This window comes from Carassius gibelio, chromosome A1 (assembly GCF_023724105.1).
Source record: "Carassius gibelio isolate Cgi1373 ecotype wild population from Czech Republic chromosome A1, carGib1.2-hapl.c, whole genome shotgun sequence".
NCBI classification, from domain to species: Eukaryota; Metazoa; Chordata; class Actinopteri; order Cypriniformes; family Cyprinidae; genus Carassius; species Carassius gibelio.
In genome coordinates this window covers 8,505,766-8,530,302 of record NC_068371.1, presented here as the reverse complement: position 1 = coordinate 8,530,302, position 24,537 = coordinate 8,505,766, and the positions used below count along the sequence as shown (strand labels likewise).

General features: G+C 37.0%; 3 protein-coding genes across 3 annotated transcripts; 1 reads left to right on the top strand and 2 right to left on the bottom strand.

Annotated features, from left to right (window-relative positions):
- Window positions 1-3,739: 3,739 nt before the first annotated feature.
- Window positions 3,740-7,262, bottom strand: LOC127979407 (OX-2 membrane glycoprotein). The gene is made up of 5 exons (XM_052584881.1): window positions 6,989-7,262; window positions 6,540-6,881; window positions 5,372-5,668; window positions 5,059-5,157; window positions 3,740-4,348 (listed from the first exon to the last, which is right to left on the bottom strand). The coding sequence occupies exons 1-5, from the start codon at window positions 7,026-7,028 to the stop codon at window positions 4,317-4,319; spliced, it is 810 nt and encodes a 269-aa protein (XP_052440841.1). The 5' UTR covers window positions 7,029-7,262; the 3' UTR covers window positions 3,740-4,316.
- A 3,195-nt stretch (window positions 7,263-10,457) lies between these two features.
- LOC127979473 (mitochondrial pyruvate carrier 2) lies at window positions 10,458-24,310 on the top strand. The gene is made up of 5 exons (XM_052585006.1): window positions 10,458-10,873; window positions 11,662-11,702; window positions 12,402-12,486; window positions 13,448-13,559; window positions 23,924-24,310. The coding sequence occupies exons 1-5, from the start codon at window positions 10,726-10,728 to the stop codon at window positions 23,970-23,972; spliced, it is 435 nt and encodes a 144-aa protein (XP_052440966.1). The 5' UTR covers window positions 10,458-10,725; the 3' UTR covers window positions 23,973-24,310.
- On the bottom strand, window positions 13,998-21,073 carry LOC127942347 (uncharacterized). The gene is made up of 3 exons (XM_052538074.1): window positions 18,905-21,073; window positions 14,627-18,799; window positions 13,998-14,402 (listed from the first exon to the last, which is right to left on the bottom strand). The coding sequence occupies exons 1-2, from the start codon at window positions 21,071-21,073 to the stop codon at window positions 15,176-15,178; spliced, it is 5,793 nt and encodes a 1,930-aa protein (XP_052394034.1). The 3' UTR covers window positions 13,998-14,402; window positions 14,627-15,175.
- Window positions 24,311-24,537: the final 227 nt, after the last annotated feature.

Genomic DNA, 24,537 nt, shown 5'->3' with positions numbered 1-24,537 from the left:
TTTACCAGAAAATGTAATAAATTCAATAAATTTGCTCTTGTAAGGGTGGTTTCCCGACTGTAGGATTGCCGAATGACTAAAGAAAGTTATGAGCACGGCGGTTTAAAACTGTAAATTCCTTGTTTATTACCACCCACTGCCACTTATACCAACAACGGAAATAAGCGCAGTTACAATAGCCAAATATGTGGGAGAGTGTTGTTATTATGTGACTATATTGTAGTGCAATAGGAAGCACTTTAGTTAATATTGAATCAAGACTATTTGGCACATCATTTATCATTCAAATGGTTTAATGAGAGTATTTTGTTATGGTTACACTTGAATTGGTTACAAAATAGATGGTAAAACCGAGAGAAAGAGAGAAGGAGAGATGGAGAGAGGGAGGAAAAAAGCGCGAGAAAGGGCAGAGCACTAAGCGAGCAACAGCAAAGAAAACAGTCAGCAAAGAGAAAGAGCCAGAGCAACAGTTACTATCTTATTTTATCCCTTCCTTGACCATGTGACCAAATGTGAGACATTCAAACTGACCAATCAGCAGATTACAGCTTCACCCACTGGACAAAAGGTGTGAAAATTAGGAGACCCTTGCTGTATACACAGTTTTTCCTACAGGCCTTGATCGATATCAGCACTTCTGTGCCTTAAGGAATGCCAAATGGCCCTTTTGTTACTCATAGTTGGTTTGTGACAGGAAAACAGAAGTCTTTGATCATTTTTAACCCTACGCTCTCACATAATGTAGCCTATTACGGTAAATATAATGTATTTAGTCACAATGTTCATATTCAGGATTCCACAACTGTGTGGTATGATTTTGGGGAGTCTGAGATATTCCTAATATGTGTCTGAAATACTATAGCAACCTCTCTACTTATTTCAATATTTTAATAATCAATCAAATATTTAATTTGTTGTATATTTATAAATTTGGGCTAACACAAAAATCTTTTCTGGGCGCACACATCCAAAGCATATACACACAGAAAGCGTGTGAGAACTAAACTAATCCCTAATCTCATTCATGTCTTATTGCACTTTAACTCTCAAATACACACAAGGTTAAGTTAGAAAACACTGCTCTCTCACTGCTTTTGACCGAATAACTTCTCTAGCTTTAATAAGATAGCATTCCTAGCTTGAATGCCACTTTTAAATGTGTTAGCATTAAGATAAACATGGATTGTGTGCTGTTCACTGAGGGCAGGGTCTCTGGCTGCTAATAAGGCAATGTCAGTCAGCAGCCGTGGTCGGGGCCTGAACAATGTGACATCATACTTCTCAGAATATCAAAATGGGATGTCTAATGAGAATGATTTAGTTAACTGGGGATCAAAAAATGATTCAGTGGATTTTTTTCATTGTAGGGTGGTTGTGTGACACACTGTCATGATAGGTGCCCTTTCAATTTGCATCCTGTGGATTAATGCTATGTGAAACCACTGAAGGAAGTGCTGGGTGTTTTGTACTTCCAGTAACAAAACAAATAAGCTGTCATGAATTGTCAAAGGGAAAAAGGAAATAACATTTTGCTGAGAATGTACTCACTCTCAGGCCATCCAGGATATAGTTTTACCAGAACAGATTTGGAAGAATTTAGCATTACATCACTTGCTCACCAATGGTTCCTCTGCAGTGAATGGGTGCCATCAGAATGAGAATTGAAACAGCTGATAAAAACATTACTGTAATCCACAAGTAATCCATACAATTCCAGTTATGAAAGTTATGCCAGGTATGAATGTGAATTAAGCAAGACTAGTGAATAACAACTTTAACAATTATATTATGTTTGTAACCCAGTGTTAGTTATGGATTAAGAAGAATTTTTTTTTTTACATATTACATTCCAGGGTACTTTCCTTCAGCATTTAAATCAATACTAAGATTAAATAAGTGACACTGGATAGGACCTAACTATTTCTTATCTTAATTTTTCTTTTTCTTTTTCTTTTGGTGCAGTTGCTTAATCCTCTGGAGAATAAGGGTATTTTTGGGACCTGGAGAAGTTTTGTGATGCCCTGACATTTGTGCTTTTTTCAGTTTCTTATACACATCTAAATGGCTAAAGCTTAATCTCACTGTAATCAGCACAAACTGGGCTATAATAATATGTGAGAAGCATGTATGTACATGATTGTGTTTTTGAGAAGAAAAAAAAATTATGTGCGTTTAGTGAAAAGCTAAAAATGTTAAAACACTTGAATAAGGCAATAAAACACACAGAGAACATTGGTTCCCGGGATTTTTGAGAACTGGAGCTTGTAGCCAAGAATTTTTCTTTCTAAATTATGTGGAAATCATCTTGTTTACTCACTTACAGGAAACAATATATCAATTAAAATTTTCTAAGACACTTTTTTTTGGTATAAGTCATATGCGAGTAGGCGTCAACTATCATGAATATCTTTGTAATTTACACCTGAGAAGACAAAGACCTGCATAATGAGCCTCTCATTCAGCTGTGCCACTGAAAGGGAGGAGTTACAAGAAAGAATGTGAGCACAAAATAAATCTATATAATTTTATGGTTGTAGTTTATTTAGAATATATTTAATTATCCCACAACATAATTTAATATCCTATTGCAGTTAAAAAGTTTATTACGAAAAATCAAAGCTGACTTTAAAACATCATTACTCCAGTCACACAATCCTTCAGACATCCTTTTAATAATTTTATTTTCTACAAAAAAATAAAATAAAATAAAAAATTGAAAGAACAGCATTGTTTGTTACTTTGTTACAGTTACATTAATTTGTTACATTATATTATTTACATCAAGCTTTTGAATTGTATATAGTATTGCATATTGTTATTGAAACTTCATAATATTTCACTTGATTATACATTTAGTCAGGAATTATAGTTTGGAAAAAGTCTACCTTATAAAATGTTTACACTTTGTGCGAAAACTAGAACAAGTATATAAATAGCCTAAATAAAAAGAGACTTTCTCATGTTTATGATCTCTGCTGAATAAAGCACTTCATCCTTTTTTTCTGAGGAAATACAAATCTCAAATCCTCAACCACATCACATCTTTTTGGGGTGAATTATGTCTTATTCCTCTCATTGCGAACCAAACAGTAAAATAAAAAAACTTGAAGAACAGTCTCTCTGTTACGTCTTCTGTTGTGCTTCAGTGAAACATTATGATCTGAATAGCGCTCAACACGGGGCCTGGTCACATTAGATATAATGAAGGGAGATGTGAAAAACAGACATCGCGTTGTTTTTATATGGATTACTTTATCACAGAATATTATAGTCTAAAGTAAACATGTCAGGCTTTTATAGATATCTCTCATGTTTCTTCGTTGAGTATTCACTGAGTTACAGTTCATTTTAATGACGCATTTCTAAATGAAGATCAGCGCATGACAAAGGCTGCAGACAGCACACCTTGTTTGTTATCTTTATCTTATAAGTGTACAAAGTGCTGTTGTTATTATGTCTTTATATAAATTACTGCTCTTATCTGTACGATAAAAACTGAAAGTGTAATTTAAGTTCATTTCAGGGTTATCAGGAGAAAATAACTCATAACGCGTATATGCGTTAATCGACTCCAGAGGGTTTTAAACATGCACTTTTGAGTTGAAACAACATTTAATCTAGCTGAGGGCCACTAAACTTAGATTGTCTTGCTGTCTGGACATATTTTAAAAAAAAAATGAAATGGTAAAATCGCTATGTTATGATGGTTTAGCCATCAATGACTGACACCTCATGAGTGTTTGAGTTAAAAAAATATGTTTTATTTCAGATCTTTGAGCATTATGGAAAGATGACCTGTAGCTTTGCTAAACAGCATGTTAGTATGTTGTTGATTAGTGGAAAAGACGTATGACTGCTAAAGCATATATATGTGTGTGTGTGTGTGTGTGGGTGAAATAAACAATAAATGCACAAAAACAAACACATCTATTCTATTTGATATACTTATTCTTAATTGATAGCACAAACACAATATATACCAAACAGCTTAAAGCTTACAACGAAGCATTTTACTGATTAAAGCTGAGCATATTACTCAGAGAGCTGCCTGTAACACACCTATTTAAAATCCTAAAGACAAATCTCACAACAATAAAGAATACAGAATGTAACAAGAAAGAACTTAAAATGCATATGCAGGATGAAGAAACTGTGGAAAAATACAGACTTTCTCAGGTGAACAGGTATTATTTATACCATTATATAATTGCTTATTCACTAATTTAATCATGAATTGATTTTTTTTTGCAGATTTTTGCAAAAATGCATCAGAAATATTTGGAAAATAATGAATAAAGTAGTAGCTGCGCAGAAGATCAAACCAGACAAGCATATTCTTGAACTTTATCTGAAAAAAATCAAATACATACATTGAATATATAGATATATATATATATAATAAATACATACATATATATACATGTACAGTACAGTACAGACCAAAAGTTTGGACACACCTTCTCATTCAAAGAGTTTTCTTTATTTTCATGACTATGGAAATTGTAGAGTCACACTGAAGGCATCAAGGGCTATTTGACCAAGAAGGAGAGTGATGGGGTGCTGCGCCAGATGACCTGGCCTCCACAGTCACCGGACCTGAACCCAATCCAGATGGTTTAGGGGTGAGCTGGACCGCAGACAGAAGGCAAAAGGGCCAACAAGTGCTAAGCATCTCTCGGGGAACTCCTTCAAGACTGTTGGAAGACCATTTCAGGTGACTACCTCTTGAAGCTCATCAAAAGAAAGCCAAGAGTGTGCAAAGCAGTAATCAAAGCAAAAGCTGGCTACTTTGAAGAACCTAGAATATTACATATTTTCAGTTGTTACACACTTTTTAATTATGTATATAATTCCATATATAATTCCACATGTGTTAACTCATAGTTTTGATGCCTTCAGTGTGAATCTACAATTTTCATGATCATGAAAATAAAGAAAACTCTTTAAATGAGAAGGTGTGTCCAAACTTTTGGTCTGTACTGTATATACACAAAATAATGCTGCTTTTTACATATTGTACTATGATGATAACTAGTGTGTAATATTTTTTCAGCTTACCATTTAACTTTGTGTGAAGATAGGTAGCAATAATGGCAATACTCATGATAACCACAACCAGTATGGGAATGATATAATTTCTTAATGTGACTTTATTCTCTGTGAAAAAAAAGAAAGACATAGATTGTTTGGCATGTAAATATTAATAAAAATGATTTAATTTAAGAATATGCAGATGCATTCTTTTTTAGCCTAATTCTGAAATTACAATATTGCTACTGCTTGATTATTTGATTGTTAGTCCATATAATCATTTTTCCGCTATGCCACTACCACCTCAAACACTTATGTTTCAGAAGTCAAATCGATATACCTTTATTTTCTACTTCAGGCAATTTGATTTGGATGCTCTTCTCCATGCTGTCACTCTTCGCCACACATTCCACATACAGCCCATGAAACTGTGAGAGTGGAAGCGTGAGGTTGCTTGTAATGGTGGTTGAGCTGTCTTTATTCAGAGTTGTAAAATTACTTGAAAAGTTGTCCAGCTCTTTCTCTGCAGATTTCCAGTGGATAGTTGGGGTTGGTTTACCAGTAGCTGAACATGAGACTACAACATCTGGATCAGAACTGAGTGCAGTGTTCAATGATGCTGTTATTTCTGAAATACCTGCAAAAATACCAGCAACATAATGACTTAATTAAATGACTCAAACACAAATCCATATGGCACTATAGAGAAACATCTTATTATTTGATTTTTTTTATTAAGGCATTACTAAATATACTATGTGCTTGCTGAAATATTATTAAAAAAAAAAACAAAATACATGGATAATTGGCTGTATGTACTCCTTTCATTTTTCTGGAACTGGAAACTGAATTTAAGTTTCAGTTGCATCTTGAGCACATTGTTCGGTCCTGCATTAAGAAAAATCACTGAGTATCTTCTGATTCACACCATGCCTTACCTGTTTGGGCATAGCTGCATTCTCTTGAATGAGCTTACTTATTTTGTTTTTTTACTTAGCATATACTGTACACTTTTCTGACCAATTAGAGGAAGATGAAGCTAGTTGTTACTTCTGTTTCCAGTGAATATTTCTCAGGCTAGGTTCACTTCGGAAATAAAAATTTCTTTATTGACACATAACTTGACATGACTTGACATGAAAAAAAAAAAAAAAAACCTATTGAACATTTGCACTGTACTTCCCTGGAAAACGCTCATTTAACTCACATCAACCTTGTGTTCTCAGTATGGGGAATATTGCCAAACTATATGGGGTAAGTTGTCACAAAGGGAACCTGCCATTAAATAGGCTATTATACACCAGTAATTGCTTTTCAGCCATTTCAAAATGGCAAAACAATTATGAAACACAAATTAATTAATAAATCAATTTTAAAATATATACTGTATATATCAAACAACTGTATGAAATTAGGCATTTAAAACATATGTGACAGCCTGTCCTAAATTGGCTCAAAACCTGAGAGATAAACTTTGTTGCTTTCATGGTTGCAGGTATTTAGCCTACCTTTAACAGCGAGGCACAAGGTTTGTCGTTTAGGTTGGAATGGGTACACTTTGAAGGAACAAATGTAACAAGCCTCGTCATCAAATGTTGTGTTTTTGATCTCAATGGATGATGAATTAACTGACGCAGTGGTGAAAATGACCTTTCCGACATACTGATCATCCACATAATCGTTGAAGAGCGCGCTGTATGTAGCCAGAGTTTGTACCGGTTCCTGGTCACGCACGCGCTGCCAGGTGACTTGTTTGACAGCAGACGCGTCTGGCAGCGTACAAGAGAATGAAGCATCCTGACCAAACTCAACAGCAGCGTCTCCTCGTGCAATAATTTCTGCAAGATAAGCTGTGGAATAAAAATTGAAGTTGTTATAAACCTCCCACCATCTCCATCCAGCCAGAGAAGTGTCAGATTCAGCCACATGATTTAGGAGTCAATTACCATTTACCGACCTCCTCTAAGCAAACTTAAAATGACCAGAACACGCAGCATGTCTCAGTATGTCTGAATTCAATCTGCAAACAGGTCAATATAGCTTAGCTAAGGGACTTTTCCTGTGGCTCTAGAAAAGGAGGGGGAATTTTACACACTAAAAAGACAATAACTTGTTTTAACCAATGCTTATTTCAAATTTATTTTACATAGAATATTCATTAGGATTTTTGAATTCAAAGATTTAGTTCTTTGTAGCAAAGCAAAGCTATACAGTGGCCAAAAAACAAACAAAAAACAAAAAAAATATTTAGACCTTTTTGGCTAGTTATGCACTGAAAATAGGCACCACAATGTTCAATGTTCGTTTGGGGCAATCATGTTTGTTGTTGCAAACACAACTTTGATTTAAATGAAAGTTATGAAGGTGTAAATTGTTCCTTCAGTTTTCTGTGAAAATAAACAGTGAAAATGGAGAAATGCAAGACATGCAATTATAACTATATTATTGTTTGCATAATAAAATTCTAACAATTACAATTACCATAATGTTTGTGTGTGTGTGTACAATGTCGTAAATATTGTTTTAAAACAATACAATTTTAATTATAAATACACTCAAATGTTTGAGGTCAGTGTTTCTTTTTCTTCTTCTTTTATACAGCAATTACTATATAAAAGTATATAATAATTATATACAGCAAGGATGCATTACATTGATCAAAAGCTACAGTAAAGCCCTTTATAATGTTATTTTTATTTCAAATAAATGATGCTCCTTTTTCATCAATCCTGAAAATAATTCTTAAGACTGGAGAAATGGCTGCTGAAAATACATCTTTGCCATCACAGCAATTAAATTATATATTTTCAAAATAGAAAACGATTTTAAACTATAATAATATTTCACAAAATTACTATTTTAACTGTAAAAAATATAATAAATTTGGTCCGTACAAGACATCTATCAAAAACATTAGAAAATCTTATCGACCCCAAACTTATCTAAGTGATATCTGCAAAAAAAAAAAAAAATGCAACGTAAGTGTCCAAAAACGTTTTTTTGCAGCCAGTAGATGTGTTGAAAGAAGCGTTAGCTTTGAACAATGTTCGGTTCAGTGCCTCCACCTGACGAAAAGCTCTCACATATTTGATGTGTTGTTGCACAATTTATCATTTGCACGTTAGTAACACCATGTGTAAAGTGATCACCTATCTATAACGTTACCTATCTGACAGGGAATTTCTGACAGGGATACACCGGACTTTCCACAGAAATAAACACTAGCATGTGACTTATTATAACACTTCCGCTTTTTGTTTATAACTAACATGTATTTTTCTGACAAGCTTCCGTCAGATAAGCTCAGTATGTTACATAACATATTGTTATGACCGCGTCATCTGTATACAATATAAACTAATCTTTTGATCTTGAATGACTTGCCTCCTAAGGTTTCACAAGGATTCCGGTGAAAAGGGTGGTGACTATTCCTCAGGAAAGCTAACTTAGTAGGAATAACGAGCTCATACTGTCATTGTGTGTTTGTTTGGTTTCTTAACAAGACCAGAGTCATCAAGAAACCAACCGTATTTACCATACGTTTCATAAGAAAACATTACGCATAAATTACTGTAAAATCCGTAATTCCTTTTCCTCGGCACATGATAAGCAAACCAGACTTTCAAAATAAAAGCATTCCCGTTTATCACTAAATCAGCATGATTACAAAAACTATTGCAATACTGGTTTGTATTTTGTTTTATTTTTCAGTTCATTTGATTTGCTGATTAATTTAACTGCAATGAAACGGATACAGAAGAATTATACAAACATTCCCACAGAAAACCTGGGAATGTTTAAACGATAAACATCTATAACCCAGTATTTGTGTGTCATGTGTGTGTTGTGTGTCATGTGAACATTGAAAAGGGTTACAAATCTTCCCATCTCAAACTTGAAAGTTTTCTTTCTTTCTTTCTTTCTTTCTTTCTTTCTTTCTTTCTTTTTTTACATCAGTTTAGAATAAATGTTATATATAAAAACATTTTAAAATGTATCCCTGATTTTTTTTTTTTTTTTTTTTTTGAGAATTCTAATTGTTCTTTTAAATCTTTGTAAAATTTCTCAGATAGCAGTTTGTACTTCCTTGCTCTTAATTTCTATTTATTTTAAGGGTTAAAATTAAGATAGCCTATGGTTACAATCAAGATTCAGGAAATTATTACCATTCAACTGTGGCTTTGTTTCCCCCAAAGTTAAAGAAATTACACGTGTTAAAAAAAAAACATAAGTTACTGTTTATTTACTGATATTAAAGGGGAACTTCTTTCAAGGAATAGAACAGAAAATACCAATGTATTACACCCAAACAAAAACATCAACCACAACCAGTCCACAAACATGGATTGTATTTTTTTTTTTTTTTTTTTACCCTATTGGTTATTGATCTAGTTGTTTTTGATGTTACTAGAGAAATGTTGTTCTTAATACCAGGCAATATGCAAAACAACATATCATTTATTCATATCATGAGCTGCCATTTGAATTCAGTGAGCAAAGTACAAAATTATAATGGCAGGGATCTGTTTCTATTTACTAAGCTAGGTAAAGATGTGATCCACCTCCATTATATATTTGAGGTAATGCAATAACCTACAATTAGGCTACATTATGCTTTTGAAATATAGTAGGCAAAGTATATAGTAGTTTCACTTTCAATATTATCACAGTTTCAATATTAAGTTAATGCACAGTTTCAATATTAATGTGTCAATGTATAGCCTTGTCTTAAGTCATTTCTTTCTGAACTGCCCAAAATGCTTTGAACACGGTTGCCAACTCTCACGAGACAAATAGCCTAAGCAACCGCAGCTTCAAAAACAAGCCCAAAACAAGTCCAATATTTTTTGATGATTTATTATCAGCAGTATTATTTATTATCAATTATTTATTACCAATAAATGAGCCTACAGCATATTAAACTGAAACCACTCTTTTCTCTGAAAAGCAAAAACAGAAAATATTTTACAGAAATCTGCACACTGCAACAAAAGTGGGAACAAAACTCATTTCCAATCACATGTGAGCAGGATATGATTGGAGGAATGGAAAAGGAGAAAAACAAAATCTGCCTGCACGCTATTGGTCAAAATGCGTTTCAGTCATTTATATATAAAAGCCTAAACCCGTATTCAAATGGGTCAAATTTGTATTAGCAATCAAGTATGGCCAATATTTCTAAATATGGCTAACTAAGAGGGGGGGGGGGATTTCATACCATTTTCTTAATAGTTTATTTAAAGGCTTGAACCAAAGAAAAGCAGTTTGTCCAAATGTTTTATCCTCACCCTGTTTGTTACCTACAAACCAAACCGTTTAGTTATTTTCTGCAGGCGTCGTTTGGGCCGATAGTGACATCTGCTGGACGGAAACCGTTAGTATGATGAGAGCATGCACTTTAATATTCCAAAAGGGCAAGTGTTAGCTTTTAATAGATCATATGACCACATTATCCCTAGAGAACCAACGAGTCTATTTTAGAATAGATGTAGGTTAAGAAATTGCTCATTTATTCATTCATTTCTCAAGATCAGTCTATCTCCTTGTTTGTGTTTCTGTAGGCTCGCTGTTAACCGCTGTGTGTTTTTGGTTATGATGATGATGATGAGATTGTGATAGGTCATCTCGGAGGGTGGAGAGAAGGTGCTCGCCAAATAACCTCTCATCGACCTCGTGCTTTGGTCACTGCCGTCAATGAACATGAGTAGCAGCAGACTTTATTTACGATTGCAATCATGTCGTTTTTACTCCGGTGGTATGAGAGCGACATATCACCGAACCTTGGACAGTATCGAGTTAATGCTGCCGCCTAAATTAAGACCTCTCTACAATCATCCTGCTGGTAAAGAAATGACTCTGCTCCCTCTAGCACACGGTCATTGTCAAATATTGCAATATGTTATTCTTGAAGCGTTTATGTAATTAGGTATACATACTGTATAGTGTTGCATTTGAATTCTCTTTCCAAATAATCTCCACGGTATTTCTCACAGCTATACTTTGGCCTAAAAATAATTTGGTCGCTTGAGGCACGATTAAATGCAATAGAATTTAAATGCATTATTTATTTCACAGTTTAAGTTTAAAGCAATATAAATGCTACGGTTAAAAAAATCTATGCACACATATTAAATACTTATGAATTTTAGACATCCACTAAACCCACGTTTGCAGATCTTGCAAGAACATTCATATATTTTAAATGTTTTATGCGATTATTTTTGGACAATTAGAAAATGCTTTAGTCTTATGTGCAGCTGTCTGTGTCACTATAGTGTTGAAATATCTCCTCCATCACTACCTAGACCTGGTATTCCACTTTGGTTTGTTCCAAAGATCTTGATGGAAACATTGGTGCTACAGTATGTGCAGTTGAAGCCAAATTTATATTTACAGTGTAAACATGCTGGACATTGCTTCGCTTAGTCCAACACCTCTTGCTCCGATTTAAAGATGACTTCTAATCATATACAGCATGCCATTTGAAGGTGTATCATATCTGTTTCCAAGCTTTTTCTTCTATAAAGTATATTCTTTAGGAATTCGGAGCTTCAAATTAAAAACACCACCATTAGCTTATTAGTATTTTTATTAGTGCTTATTAGTATTTTATTTATTATTTTTTTCCAGGACCAAAGACGGTTTTCTTCTGGGCACCAGTTTTTAAATGGGTGAGGTCTTGTTTGATTTCTTACAGTTTAAATGGGTAAATATTAAAATACAGCACTCATCATCACATTTCACTGTTTTCTGATTTGACATGGTAGCAGTTCTGAGACTTGACTGTATAGAACGTCTCGGCCTTGAGATGTTTGTGTTTTACTTGATTATAGAGAATGCTATGAAAATTACTAGTTCTAGTATGAAATTTCTCATCATTTACTCACCCCCATGCATTTAACCACACATTATTTCTTCTGTGGAGCATAAAAGGAGATTGAAATAGCATTAATGTTAAGTATAACTTAAATTTCACAAAATAATCATATTTATTCAGGTGATTTGGAATATGTAGTGGAATTCACATGGACTTCTTTTATAGTGCCTTTTTTTTTTTTTTAGCTTGACAGCCTCTGGTTTTTATGTACTTTAATTATATGGAAGAGTGCAGCTCAAACATTCTGCTAAGCTTTTCCTTTTGTGTTCTGATGAAGACAGAAGCTCATACAGGATCGAAAAGTAATGATGGCAATGATTTGGATGAACTATCCCTTTAAGCAAAACCAACATAGCTTTATGCAAACTGGCAGTACATATTGCATTTTGCAATTTGGAATGTTGTAATGCTGTGGTGAATGCAATCATATCATTGATTTACCTGCTGATCAAGGCCTTTGAGCAAGCTCACTCTTGTTTTTTTCCTCCTGCAGGGTTTAGTAGTGGCTGGATTCTCTGATATGACCCGGCCACCAGAAAAGCTCAGTGTCTCTCAGTCCTGCGTCATTACAGCCACAGGTACTTATTCAAGATGGAGCAGCATAAAGGTGCCTGATGTAGTTTAGTCAAGATTTATCTACATAAGTAGCTGTTGCAGTGTCCTGTAGTTGAGAATATCTCATCTAAAGTCTCATAGTAACCTGAGATTAGTGTGGCTGAAAATAGAATTTGAAACGAACCCAGGAAGTTTAATATCTGAGCAGTAGATCCATTTGACACTCATGAAATTATTCATTGTCTCTCTGTGTTTTTGATTCAAAATAAGAGCATTTCTGAAACTGGTAATCCTTTCACACAGCACAACTGTTAAAACCGTTGCATACTACATTTAGCAGTTCACCTATGGTCTTGATAGTTTTCGACTATATAAGTTTCACTTGACCATTCGCAGGGAGTTTGATTGACAGGCCATCTGACAAATCATAATGCTGAATCTGCCATTTTGTCCGACAAACAAACCAGACATTATCCAGCTCTGTCTTGTCTGTCGGAGTGTTGTCAGTGTCCTCTTTGGTCCACAATGTGTTTTTCACTGTGTGAGAACATGATGTGTGGCGTGAGAGGGGCATGGCTTGTTGGACATAGCAAGAGTAACTAAGTGGGGTGGGTATTTGCAAAGGGTCAGTTTACTTAGACTAAGGTTAACCCACTTTATTCACAAAAATAGTTGATTCTGCAATGAGGATTTTATTTCAACACAGTATTGGTTAAAGCTGTGGTAGGTAACTTTTGACGCTCTAGCGGTTAATAAAAAACAGAACTGCTTGCGTCTTGCGGAAGAACATCGTAGCCGGAACTACTTCTCTCTGTTTATGTCTATGAAGAATCACAAAGGTACTGGGTTACTTTTTCATAGATTATCTGTCTCATATTCTACTGTCAGGACATAATGACAGGTTTAACTAATATGTACAAAATATATTTTTACAAAAGCTTCCTACTGCAGCTTTAATTGCGACTTTCTCTTGTTTCTTTCTAGGAATAATTTGGTCAAGGTACTGCTTGGTGATCATCCCCAAAAACTGGGCTCTGTTTGCTGTTAACTTCTTTCTGGGCATGTGTGGAAGCATCCAGCTTATAAGAATATGGAGGTTAGTCATAACTGTTCTACGGTCAGTTTTGTTTACTACCATCAGTCGATACACAGGTGGCAAGTTTAGTGGTGTAGGATTACGTTGCAATGGTTTGAGTTCAATGGTTTAGAGTTCAACAAGATATTAACTAAAACTGTGATTAAGTTATTAAAGCAGATGATATATTCTTAAATACATAAACTCTTAATGTAACCCAGGTCTCATGTAGTTAGAAAATAAAGCTAGAGTGGTTAATACAATGAGACTGGGCCTGGGCTCGTTGTAGGAAAATACAACTTGTTTTATATGTTACTTAATAAGTGTATATTTGTAATTCTTATAAAGACCACCACAACTGTATTTTGATTACAAAAATATTAACAAGTATTTATTTACAACATTAAATAAAAGATAAATGTATCTTAGAATAAAATAAAACAAATCACATAAGCATGAAAAGATATGAAATAAAAAACTAAAACAAAGAAAACTTCACTTTCCCAAAAGGAAAAAACCTTTCTGTGGTTATATGGAAATTAAACAATCATTCATTCCCTCTGAAAAAATGTCCAACCCCGTTGCAGGCCTGTTCGATGACACTTTGTGTGCGGTGAGGCCTAAAAACTGGAATGGCCGCTTCACTCAGAAACTGAGCATAAACAAAAAAGCACGTGCAGGTGAATGTTAGTACTCACGAATCCAGGTTAAGTTAGTACAGCGATGGTAATGGCAATAGCGATGGTAATGGCAAAGGAAGAAGCACAGCACAGATGATCACGGCAGGGCACACAGAAACAGCAAAGCAGAAACAGCAGGGCCTTCGGTTGGAAAACCAGTCTCTCGCTCACCAACGTCCGTCTCCTTAGAGCATATTATCTGTATTTAGCCACATTATCAAACACTATTTCTTATTGAATTAGCGTTAGCTTTGCTTTAGCGATATCACAATGCTAAAACTATTACTAAAACATGAGCACAGAATGCTACCGCTAATTAGCATGTCACTAATTACATTATACATCCAGTCTCTTAACTATAACAGTTCGATATAGCACAAAAATACAGGCATACACAATCATATTCACCTCTTGCAGGTCACACCAAAGTTTTTTGTTGTAAGGACCACGAGTAGTTGACCTTCATAAAAACATTAATGCTTCCCACACCACGATGCCTCCTTCATTAGCGCTCTCATTATAGCGTCTGTTCTCCGTTTTCCATACGTGCTCACTACTCCTCACACAAACCTGTCCCACTAGTCCCGCCCCTTACACAATGATGTTACTCTAATTGGCTCAAGTACTAACACAACCAAAAGCAAAACGGGAATTAAATGATTGACAGGTGACAGGTAACAGATTAGGTTACACAGATAAACACAGTTTCTTCTTCTCTACTTTTTCTCTCAAATGAAACATAAAAAAACTTTCTATAATGAATTTAACTTTATCTGTAAATAGTCTTATTTATTAAACTCTAAATATTATATTTATACTTTTAACCAGCACACCTTTTACCCAATTTTAACTATTTATGAACTCCATTTATAAACTTTTCTTTTGTTTCTTTATGTGTGTGTGAATTACACTGTTAATGATCTTTTAAACTCTAATTTATAGAAATTTTGTACAGGGCTACACCCTCCCTCTTCTGAATGTGTAGATGTCCTCATCACACCTTTTGTCCCTCTTCCTTTTATCCTCCTCCATATACCTTTGGGATGTTTTGGACTTTTTCCTTGGTTTATTGTCTTGGTCTGGAGGGTTCATTTTGAGTTGGATGACCATGCCATGGTGCATGATGGTAACTGGTTCAAAAGATGGATGACCAGGTTCCTCATAAGTAAATCTTATAGGTGGCTTTGGTTTTCTCAAGGATGTCCGGACTGTAGAAGACCTTTCACTTTTTGCTCTTTCAGCAGCTATATTATGTTTGTTTCTTTGTAAGGGAGGTGACTTTGCTCCCTCTTCTGAATCTTGAGAATCTTCTTCAACAGATTCAGAATTTGTCTCTTGGACATCAGAGTATGGCATAGGAGGTGCATCAACTTCAAGCGGTTCCTCATTCTCTGTCTCTGTAAGTTGTTGAGTTTCTGTAACTTCACAGCTTTCCTCCACAGCTTTTCCATCCTCCTCAGAGTTGTCACTCTCATCATTCCCCACAGAGTGATTTATCTTTAGCCGTCTCCGGACCTCATCCATATCAAAATCTGGAGATTTGTGGACGGTTTCAAACTCTGAACCTGATGACTCTGTGTCACTTTCTTCAGACTTGGTTGGTTGACGTTTCTGAGCACGTTGAGTTCTTGTTACAGGTCTCCGAACAGAGCTTGCATCATCTGCTGGGTTAAACATCCTGACCATGTAACCGATGGGTAACAGATGATCTCGATGGAGAGTTTTCAGCACACCTGAACCATGCTCTGGTTTAACCTTATAAACAGGCAGGTTAGGCAACTTCTCCACAACAACATATGGTATTGATTTCCATCGATCTTGGAGTTTATGTTTGCCTTTTAGACCCACATTCTGTATGAGAACTCGGTCTCCTTTCTCCAAAGGTAGGTCTCTCACACGTTGGTCATATCGGGCTTTATTTTTCAGGTGATTCTTTGTAGCAGCATCAGATGCCAACTGATAAGCTTTTTGCAACTCTTTCCTCATCCTGGCCACGTACTGTTGGTAGGAGGTTTCACTTTCACCATTTGGTGAGATTCCAAAACAGATGTCAATGGGTAACCTTGCTTCCCTTCCGAACATGAGATGATAAGGGGAGTATCCCGTGGAATCATTTTTTGTGCAATTGTATGCATGTACCAGGTAAGTTATATGTTGACTCCAATGTTGTTTTTGTACGGCATCCAGGGTACCAAGCATGGCTAAAAGTGTTCGATTGAATCGTTCTGGTTGGGCATCCCCTTGAGGGTGGTAGGGAGATGTTCTTGACTTCCGAATCCCAAGCATGGACAAGAGTTCTTTTATCAGGCGACTTTCAAAATCTCGGCCCTGATCCGAGTGTATCCTTGCAGGTAGGCCATAGTGCACAAAATACTTGTCCCACAATACCCTGGCAACTGTGATAGCCTTTTGATTTTTTGTAACAAATGCTTGTGCGTAATGTGTATAATGGTCTGTCACTACCAACACATTAGCAACACCTTTAGAGTCAGGCTCTATTTGCAGAAAATCGATACAAACTAAATCCAAGGGGCCATTACTCGTTATTTGGTTTAAGGGCGAGGCATGTTGAGGGAGTGTCTTTCTGGAGATACATCTACCACAGGTTCGAATGTACTGCTCGACCTCAGCTGTCATTCGCGGCCAATAAAATCTGTCCTTGATCAGTTCAGTGGTGCGTTCGACTCCCAAGTGTCCACACTCATCATGTAGAGACCTTAACACCATTGGGCGGTATCTTGTGGGCAAGACAAGTTGTTTGATCTGTTTCCCGCATATCTTTTCTTTTACTCTGTAGAGTATTCCATCTCTTAACTCCAACTTGCGGCTTTCACGAAGGAGCAGCACAGTTTCCGGTGAGTCATTCTCTGAGCGTGTCAAGCATTTATTCTTCTCCAGAGCTTTCTTTAATGGTCCAATTGTTGGGTCCATATCTTGTGATGCTTGAATGTCTTTTGAGCTCAATTGGTCAAGTGTATTCATGCTAAGGTTCACTGGAAACACATAAGCTTCAGGTACTGCGGTGGCAGGAGCTCCCAATTGATCAACTAATCTGTCTGGCACATCAGCCTCTTCACTGACACAGGCTCTTTTGCAGAGGGCTTTGATGCCACTAGGTGGAACACTAGTCCACTCTTCTGTCTCCTCTGAAGAGTACTGTCTGGACAACAAGTCAGCATCAACATTGTGCCTCCCAGGTCGATACTGGATGGTGAAATCGTAGGTGGCGAGGGCGGCGAGCCAACGATGTCCGACGGCACTGAGTTTGGCAGAGGTCAATACATATGTTAATGGGTTATTGTCAGTTCTTACTATGAACTTTGCTCCATACAAGTAATCGTGAAACTTGTCCACGACAGCCCATTTTAATGCCAGAAATTCCAATTGATGGACTGGATAGTTGTGTTCTGAATCTTTAAGCTTACGACTGGCAAAAGCTACTGGCTTGAGGCCCTCAGGATATTCCTGGTTCAGAACAGCGCCTAAACCATTCATACTGGCGTCCACATGTAAGATGTACGGTTTTGTGGGGTCAGCAAAAGCTAGCACTGGGGCATTGATCAAACAGTCACGAATACGGTCGAAAGCGTCCTGGCAAGTTTTAGTCCACCGCTCTCCGAACGGCTCTGACGGCTTGAAATAGACTTTGCTTGAGTCAACACTTTTTTTAGTCTTGGGGTCTTGCCAAGTGGGGGCGTAACCTTTAGTGAGCTCGGAGAGGGGACGGACAATGGCAGAATAGTTTGCAATGAACCTCCGATAATAACTGCAAAATCCGAGGAAGGACTTCAGCGGTTTCAAGTGAGTAGGCTCTTTCCAATGCTTTACTACCTCCACTTTGTCTGGATCCGTAGCTATTCCATTAGCAGAAACAATATGACCCACATACTTGACCTCGGGCTGACAGAATTGGCATTTGTCAATAGAAACCTTCAATCCGACCTCCTCTAGTCTGTCCAACACCTTGAGAAGACGTTGCTCGTGCTCCTCAAGCGTCTTGCTGAAAATGATGATATCATCTAAGTATACGAGAGCTTCCAGAAGATGCATATCGCCTACAGCCTTTTCCATTAAGCGCTGAAATGTTGCTGGCGCTCCTGTGATTCCTTGTGGCATGCGCTCAAATTGATAGAAACCGAGAGGGCAAATGAACGCTGTCTTTTCTTTGTCCTCCAGAGCCATCTCTATCTGGTAGTAACCACTGCGCAAATCCAGAACTGAAAACCATTGGCTGCCTGATAGAGAATCCAAGGCATCGTCAATGCGTGGCATTGTGTACTGATCTGGTGTGGTGCGGTTGTTCAGTGTTCTGTAATCAATACAGATTCTTATCTTCCCATTCTTTTTGCGGACTACCACAATTGGTGAGGCGTATGGGCTACGGGACTCAGTGATAATGCCAGTGGCCAGTAGTTGTTGTATGTGTCGCCGCACATCGTCTATGTCGGCAGGGGCTATTCTCCTTGACCTCTCCCTGAAAGGTCTGGGGTCATGCAGGCGTATGTGGTGTTCAACACCCTTGGCGCGACCAACATACCACTCATGCAGTGAGAAAACATTCCGCCTCTCAGCCAACTTCTGCTAAAACCGCCTTTTCCACTCTTCAGGAATTGGAGAGTCCCCGAAATTGAAAAGACTTGGGTCTAGAGTTTCAGCTGGGAGGTTGGAAAGCTGAACTGGGGTAACTGTGTCAACAGCATACATCTCAGCAACGATGGTCCCAACTGGGATGGAAGTTGCCCTTTTGGACTCATTCTGAATGAGGACAGTGAAACTGTTATTATCTATGTTGGCGTCTGAGAGCACACCAGGCTGTACCAGTAGACCGGCAGGGAGCAACTGTTCAGTGGGTGCATCAATCAGTACAAGGTCTTTGGATGGGGCACTCTGTCTTTCCACTTTGCATGTTGCATAGTACTTTACACCTGGAGCAATTGAGAGTAAACCAGGTCCTTTCCACTTTATCTGTCCCAAGACTTCATCTTTTGCAAACTGCTCTTGTGCTTTGACAGGTGCGTAAACAGACTGAATCCTCATTGAATGCACAATGTTCTCGTCACCTTTTGTCTTCACCAGCTCCCATAAGCGGCGAAACAGAGATGTGTTGGTCCCAACCAATACTGGGGTTTGTTGCTGATTTCTTGGCTCAGGGCAGATTAAAGCAAGCACTTCTACTCGTCCCGATACACCAGTGATCTCTTCAGTGAACTCCATCTCAACCACAACATATCCTTTGTAAGGAAACTCAGTGTCTGAAAGGCCCCAGAGTCCAAGACCAGAGAGGGGTTTTATCGGGACATCAGGTAAGTGTTTGTTATACCAGCTTTCAAAAATAATAGTCACGTTAGACCCACTGTCGATAAGAGCATTGCAGACCACATCATTAACTTTGATGGTGTGTATAAATGATGGACCTACGAGACCTTCAGGTAAGTCAGTGTTAGGTTCTGAGACTTCAACCTTATTGGTTCTAGCTACATGCTGCTCTTCAGCTGCAGGATTTGGGTTCTCTTTGTTTGGTAAAGGGGAAACTCGCACTAAGCGTATAAGCTTTCTAATAACTTTCTGGAGATTCTCAGGGGCAGTACATCTGGTGGCTATGTGTCCATTTTCCCCACACCGATAACAGAAAAACTCATCCTTGTCTTGTCGGGGAGGAAAAACTTTGGAATGAGCGGGCTTGTAAACTGGAGCTGCTTTGTATCGGTGAGGCTGAGGTGTGTGTTCTCGTGGGGGGTCTGATGTGTATTTCACTGCCATTACACTCATTTTATTTTCTAAGGCTTTCACTTGTTTCCTTAGCGATTGCAATTCACTCTGTGACTCATTTTTCTGTTTTTGGTTCTTTTTCAGACCTGTAAAAGATTCATCAGAGATTGGCTGAGGTTGTAGGTTGTTTCTCTGCTCTAGCTGCACTCTCAATTCTCGAATCTGAGCTTGCAGTTCACTCCTAGAGATTGATTCAGGTTCTTTCTCCTTTTCAGCTTGGACAGTGCGTACACGCTGAGGACGTATGTGTGACAAATGGCTTTGTTTGGCTAATTGGCGAACCTCCTCTTCCATCACTTCTCTTAACAGGTTCAAGAATGTAGGGGGATTACTACTCCGCTCCCTAATTTTCAACTGAAGCAACATGAGTTCAGAGGTAGACCCTCTAAGAAGCTGCTCTAAACGAGCGCTATTGGCAGCGCTAACAGGTAAACCACCTCCCTGTATTACTTTGACAAGAGATTTTTCTACTCTTCGTAGGAACTCAGACAAACGCTCACCAGACTGTTGGTGGAGGGCTCTAAACGACAAGTATAGTTCTTCTGCGGACTCTACTGTACCAAAAATGCTCTCTATAGCCTTTATGTACTCACTTGGGCTAGCATCAGGTTGAGTCAGGCGCACAGCTTGAATGATTTCAAAGGCGGGCCCTTTAAGACTCTCCAGTATCCAACGCCGTTTTTCTTTGTCGGAGCACTCACCTTCCTCTACTAAGAGTGTTGCTTGTTCCAGCCAGTTATCTAAGGTCTCTTCTCCAGTTGGGGTGGGACTGACCCCGGAGAATGTCCGCAGACGTCTGTATGGGTGACTGTCATGTTGTTGATTTGTTCTGGTCATAACATCACCGACCGCACGGATGATGTCTTCAGGGTTACTGTTACCCTCTTTGGTGAGTGAACATAAACCTGGCAAGTCATCTAAGGTTCTCCCTTCGCTCTGCAAAAAGGAAAGTAGCTTTTCTTCAAAGTTATCAAGCTGAGGCTCTGTGTAATAGACAGTTTTCCAACCACTTCCTTCACTTATAGGCATTATCTCAGGTGGGATTTTGGAAGGGTCAATCTCTTCACGACACTCACATAACACCATTACTGATTGTTGTTGAGGGTGAAACATTTTGCCTCTCACTCTAACTTTTCCCAATGCTTTGATAGTCCCTGCTGTTTCTTCAATCTCTTCTCTTGAAACACCTTCTGGCACTCCATGTAAAAGGAGGGCATGCTTTAAATCTAATGATTCTCCTTTGCACCAGTTAATTAGCTCACGTTGTGATGAACTACTTGTTTGGCTTGCCATGCTGTACTTTACTTAAATTGCTTTTAGTTACTGTTAGCACGTTATTTTTATACAAATGCTCTATACTACTGCTCTAAAGTTGTGGGGTCTAATGGCTTGTACTCTATTTTTATAAATTCCTGTTTATGTTAAATAAATCCCAGCGGTGCCTCCATTTTATGTAACCCAGGTCTCATGTAGTTAGAAAATAAAGCTAGAGTGGTTAATACAATGAGACTGGGCCTGGGCTCGTTGTAGGAAAATACAACTTGTTTTATATGTTACTTAATAAGTGTATATTTGTAATTCTTATAAAGACCACCACAACTGTATTTTGATTACAAAAATATTAACAAGTATTTATTTACAACATTAAATAAAAGATAAATGTATCTTAGAATAAAATAAAACAAATCACATAAGCATGAAAAGATATGAAATAAAAAACTAAAACAAAGAAAACTTCACTTTCCCAAAAGGAAAAAACCTTTCTGTGGTTATATGGAAATTAAACAATCATTCATTCCCTCTGAAAAAATGTCCAACCCCGTTGCAGGCCTGTTCGATGACACTTTGTGTGCGGTGAGGCCTAAAAACTGGAATGGCCGCTTCACTCAGAAACTGAGCATAAACAAAAAAGCACGTGCAGGTGAATGTTAGTACTCACGAATCCAGGTTAAGTTAGTACAGCGATGGTAATGGCAATAGCGATGGTAATGGCAAAGGAAGAAGCACAGCACAGATGATCACGGCAGGGCACACAGAAACAGCAAAGCAGAAACAGCAGGGCCTTCGGTTGGAAAACCAGTCTCTCGCTCACCAACGTCCGTCTCCTTAGAGCATATTATCTGTATTTAGCCACATTATCAAACACTATTTCTTATTGAATTAGCGTTAGCTTTGCTTTAGCGATATCACAATGCTAAAACTATTACTAAAACATGAGCACAGAATGCTACCGCTAATTAGCATGTCACTAATTACATTATACATCCAGTCTCTTAACTATAACAGTTCGATATAGCACAAAAATACAGGCATACACAATCATATTCACCTCTTGCAGGTCACACCAAAGTTTTTTGTTGTAAGGACCACGAGTAGTTGACCTTCATAAAAACATTAATGCTTCCCACACCACGATGCCTCCTTCATTAGCGCTCTCATTATAGCGTCTGTTCTCCGTTTTCCATACGTGCTCACTACTCCTCACACAAACCTGTCCCACTAGTCCCGCCCCTTACACAATGATGTTACTCTAATTGGCTCAAGTACTAACACAACCAAAAGCAAAACGGGAATTAAATGATTGACAGGTGACAGGTAACAGATTAGGTTACACAGATAAACACAGTTTCTTCTTCTCTACTTTTTCTCTCAAATGAAACATAAAAAAACTTTCTATAATGAATTTAACTTTATCTGTAAATAGTCTTATTTATTAAACTCTAAATATTATATTTATACTTTTAACCAGCACACCTTTTACCCAATTTTAACTATTTATGAACTCCATTTATAAACTTTTCTTTTGTTTCTTTATGTGTGTGTGAATTACACTGTTAATGATCTTTTAAACTCTAATTTATAGAAATTTTGTACAGGGCTACATTAAAATATAAACTAGATTATTTATTTTGGAATCAGGAGTATTTAACTGGCAGATAATCAAGAATGATCTCATTTGGGGCAGCAACATCAAAAGCTTTAAAGCTTCAGTCTTTTAAATTAGATTTTAAATTAGATAGTTTTTTTTTTGTTAACCTTCAAATAACTTTTTGTTATGTGTCGTTTTCACACTACAAAAAAGAAAAAAAAAACTTGCCTTAGGCCTACAGTATATTTACTACCAACATTTACTTTTGCTGGGAGACATTGCGTATTAAAAGTGTGTGTTTCAGTTCAGTCATTGTTTATTTGTTGAGTCCATGTTATGAATTATACATTTTGCAACTGCAAGTTGCATTAATAATTAAATTGATCACTGATTCCCTACATTTTAAAATTCTGCATTCCCATATTACACATATTACAAAAACCTAAGTTATTACAGCATTGTCCAGAGATGAGAACTCTGGCCCTTGAGGTCCACTGTCCTGTTGCTTTTCACTCCATCCCTAATCAAACACACCTGCCTGTAATTTTAATTTCAATCCTGAAGACTTTGGTTTGATATTTCAGATGTGTTTGAATAGAAGGGGAGCTAAACTCTGCATGACAGTGGACTTTGAGTTCCAGAGTTGCTTATGCCTGGCATAGTTATTTAAAGTAAATCATTGTATAAGATCAGTGAGTATTTGAAACATATTTAGTTTCATAAAAAGATAAGAGATCAGTTATCGCTTCCACAAATGAGCCCAGAGCATAAATGCAGTTGGTGGAGGTTGTGAAGGTGCCCTGTAACTCATGTTACATAAGTTTTATGGGAAAGGATAAGTGGCTCTTATACAGTATATTCACGTCTATTAAGTCCAGTGGAATGTGAATTGGAGGTAATGGAGAGTTTAGCAAAACAGTTAAAGAGAAATGAGCATTTTGTTCTGTTGAGTTTACAATGATGCATATATTTTCAGCAACCTATCATGTTCCTTCAGCACCTGCAGTGCTTTGGCTAAACAATTATGCATTTAAAAGGAGTGTCGCACTTTGTATTTGTGTGTGTAGGTACAACCAACAGCTCAAGCAGAAAGGAGTGGAAGTGGCACAGTCTTGAAGTGCTACTTATTTTGGGATGCTTTTACTTGAAGTGCAGTGCTGATAAAGTTTTGCTTTGTTACGGTCAAATCAATGAATCTTGCACACATCAGTCATGTTGTATAGATCAAACAAATATGATCTGTCTGTATAAAATAGGGATTTGTTTTTTAACTTCATAATCCTTTCAATTTATCATTAAATTGTGATACATTATGATTGTAATTCATATGTCCTTGATTGTATATTGTAATGTGTTCTTATTCTGATCCATTGTTATTTCTGTAGATTTCTTAGTTTTAAAGGGGGTCATATTATAACAGTAGCAATAATAAAAATTTACTCGGGGTGTGCCTACTTTTTATTATAATTTTTTGCCAAAACTATTGAAACAACTATTGAAAAAAATTAACTGGATATATTTTGTTATTGTGCTTTTAAGAAAATTATTTGCATGTGAAATTAACTTTAAATCAAAATGTGCCACACAAACCTCTAAGAACAAACGGAAATGCTATTTATGTTATGGATATCGTAAAACATAAAAAATAACTTATAGTTCACCCAAAAATCTAAATTATGTC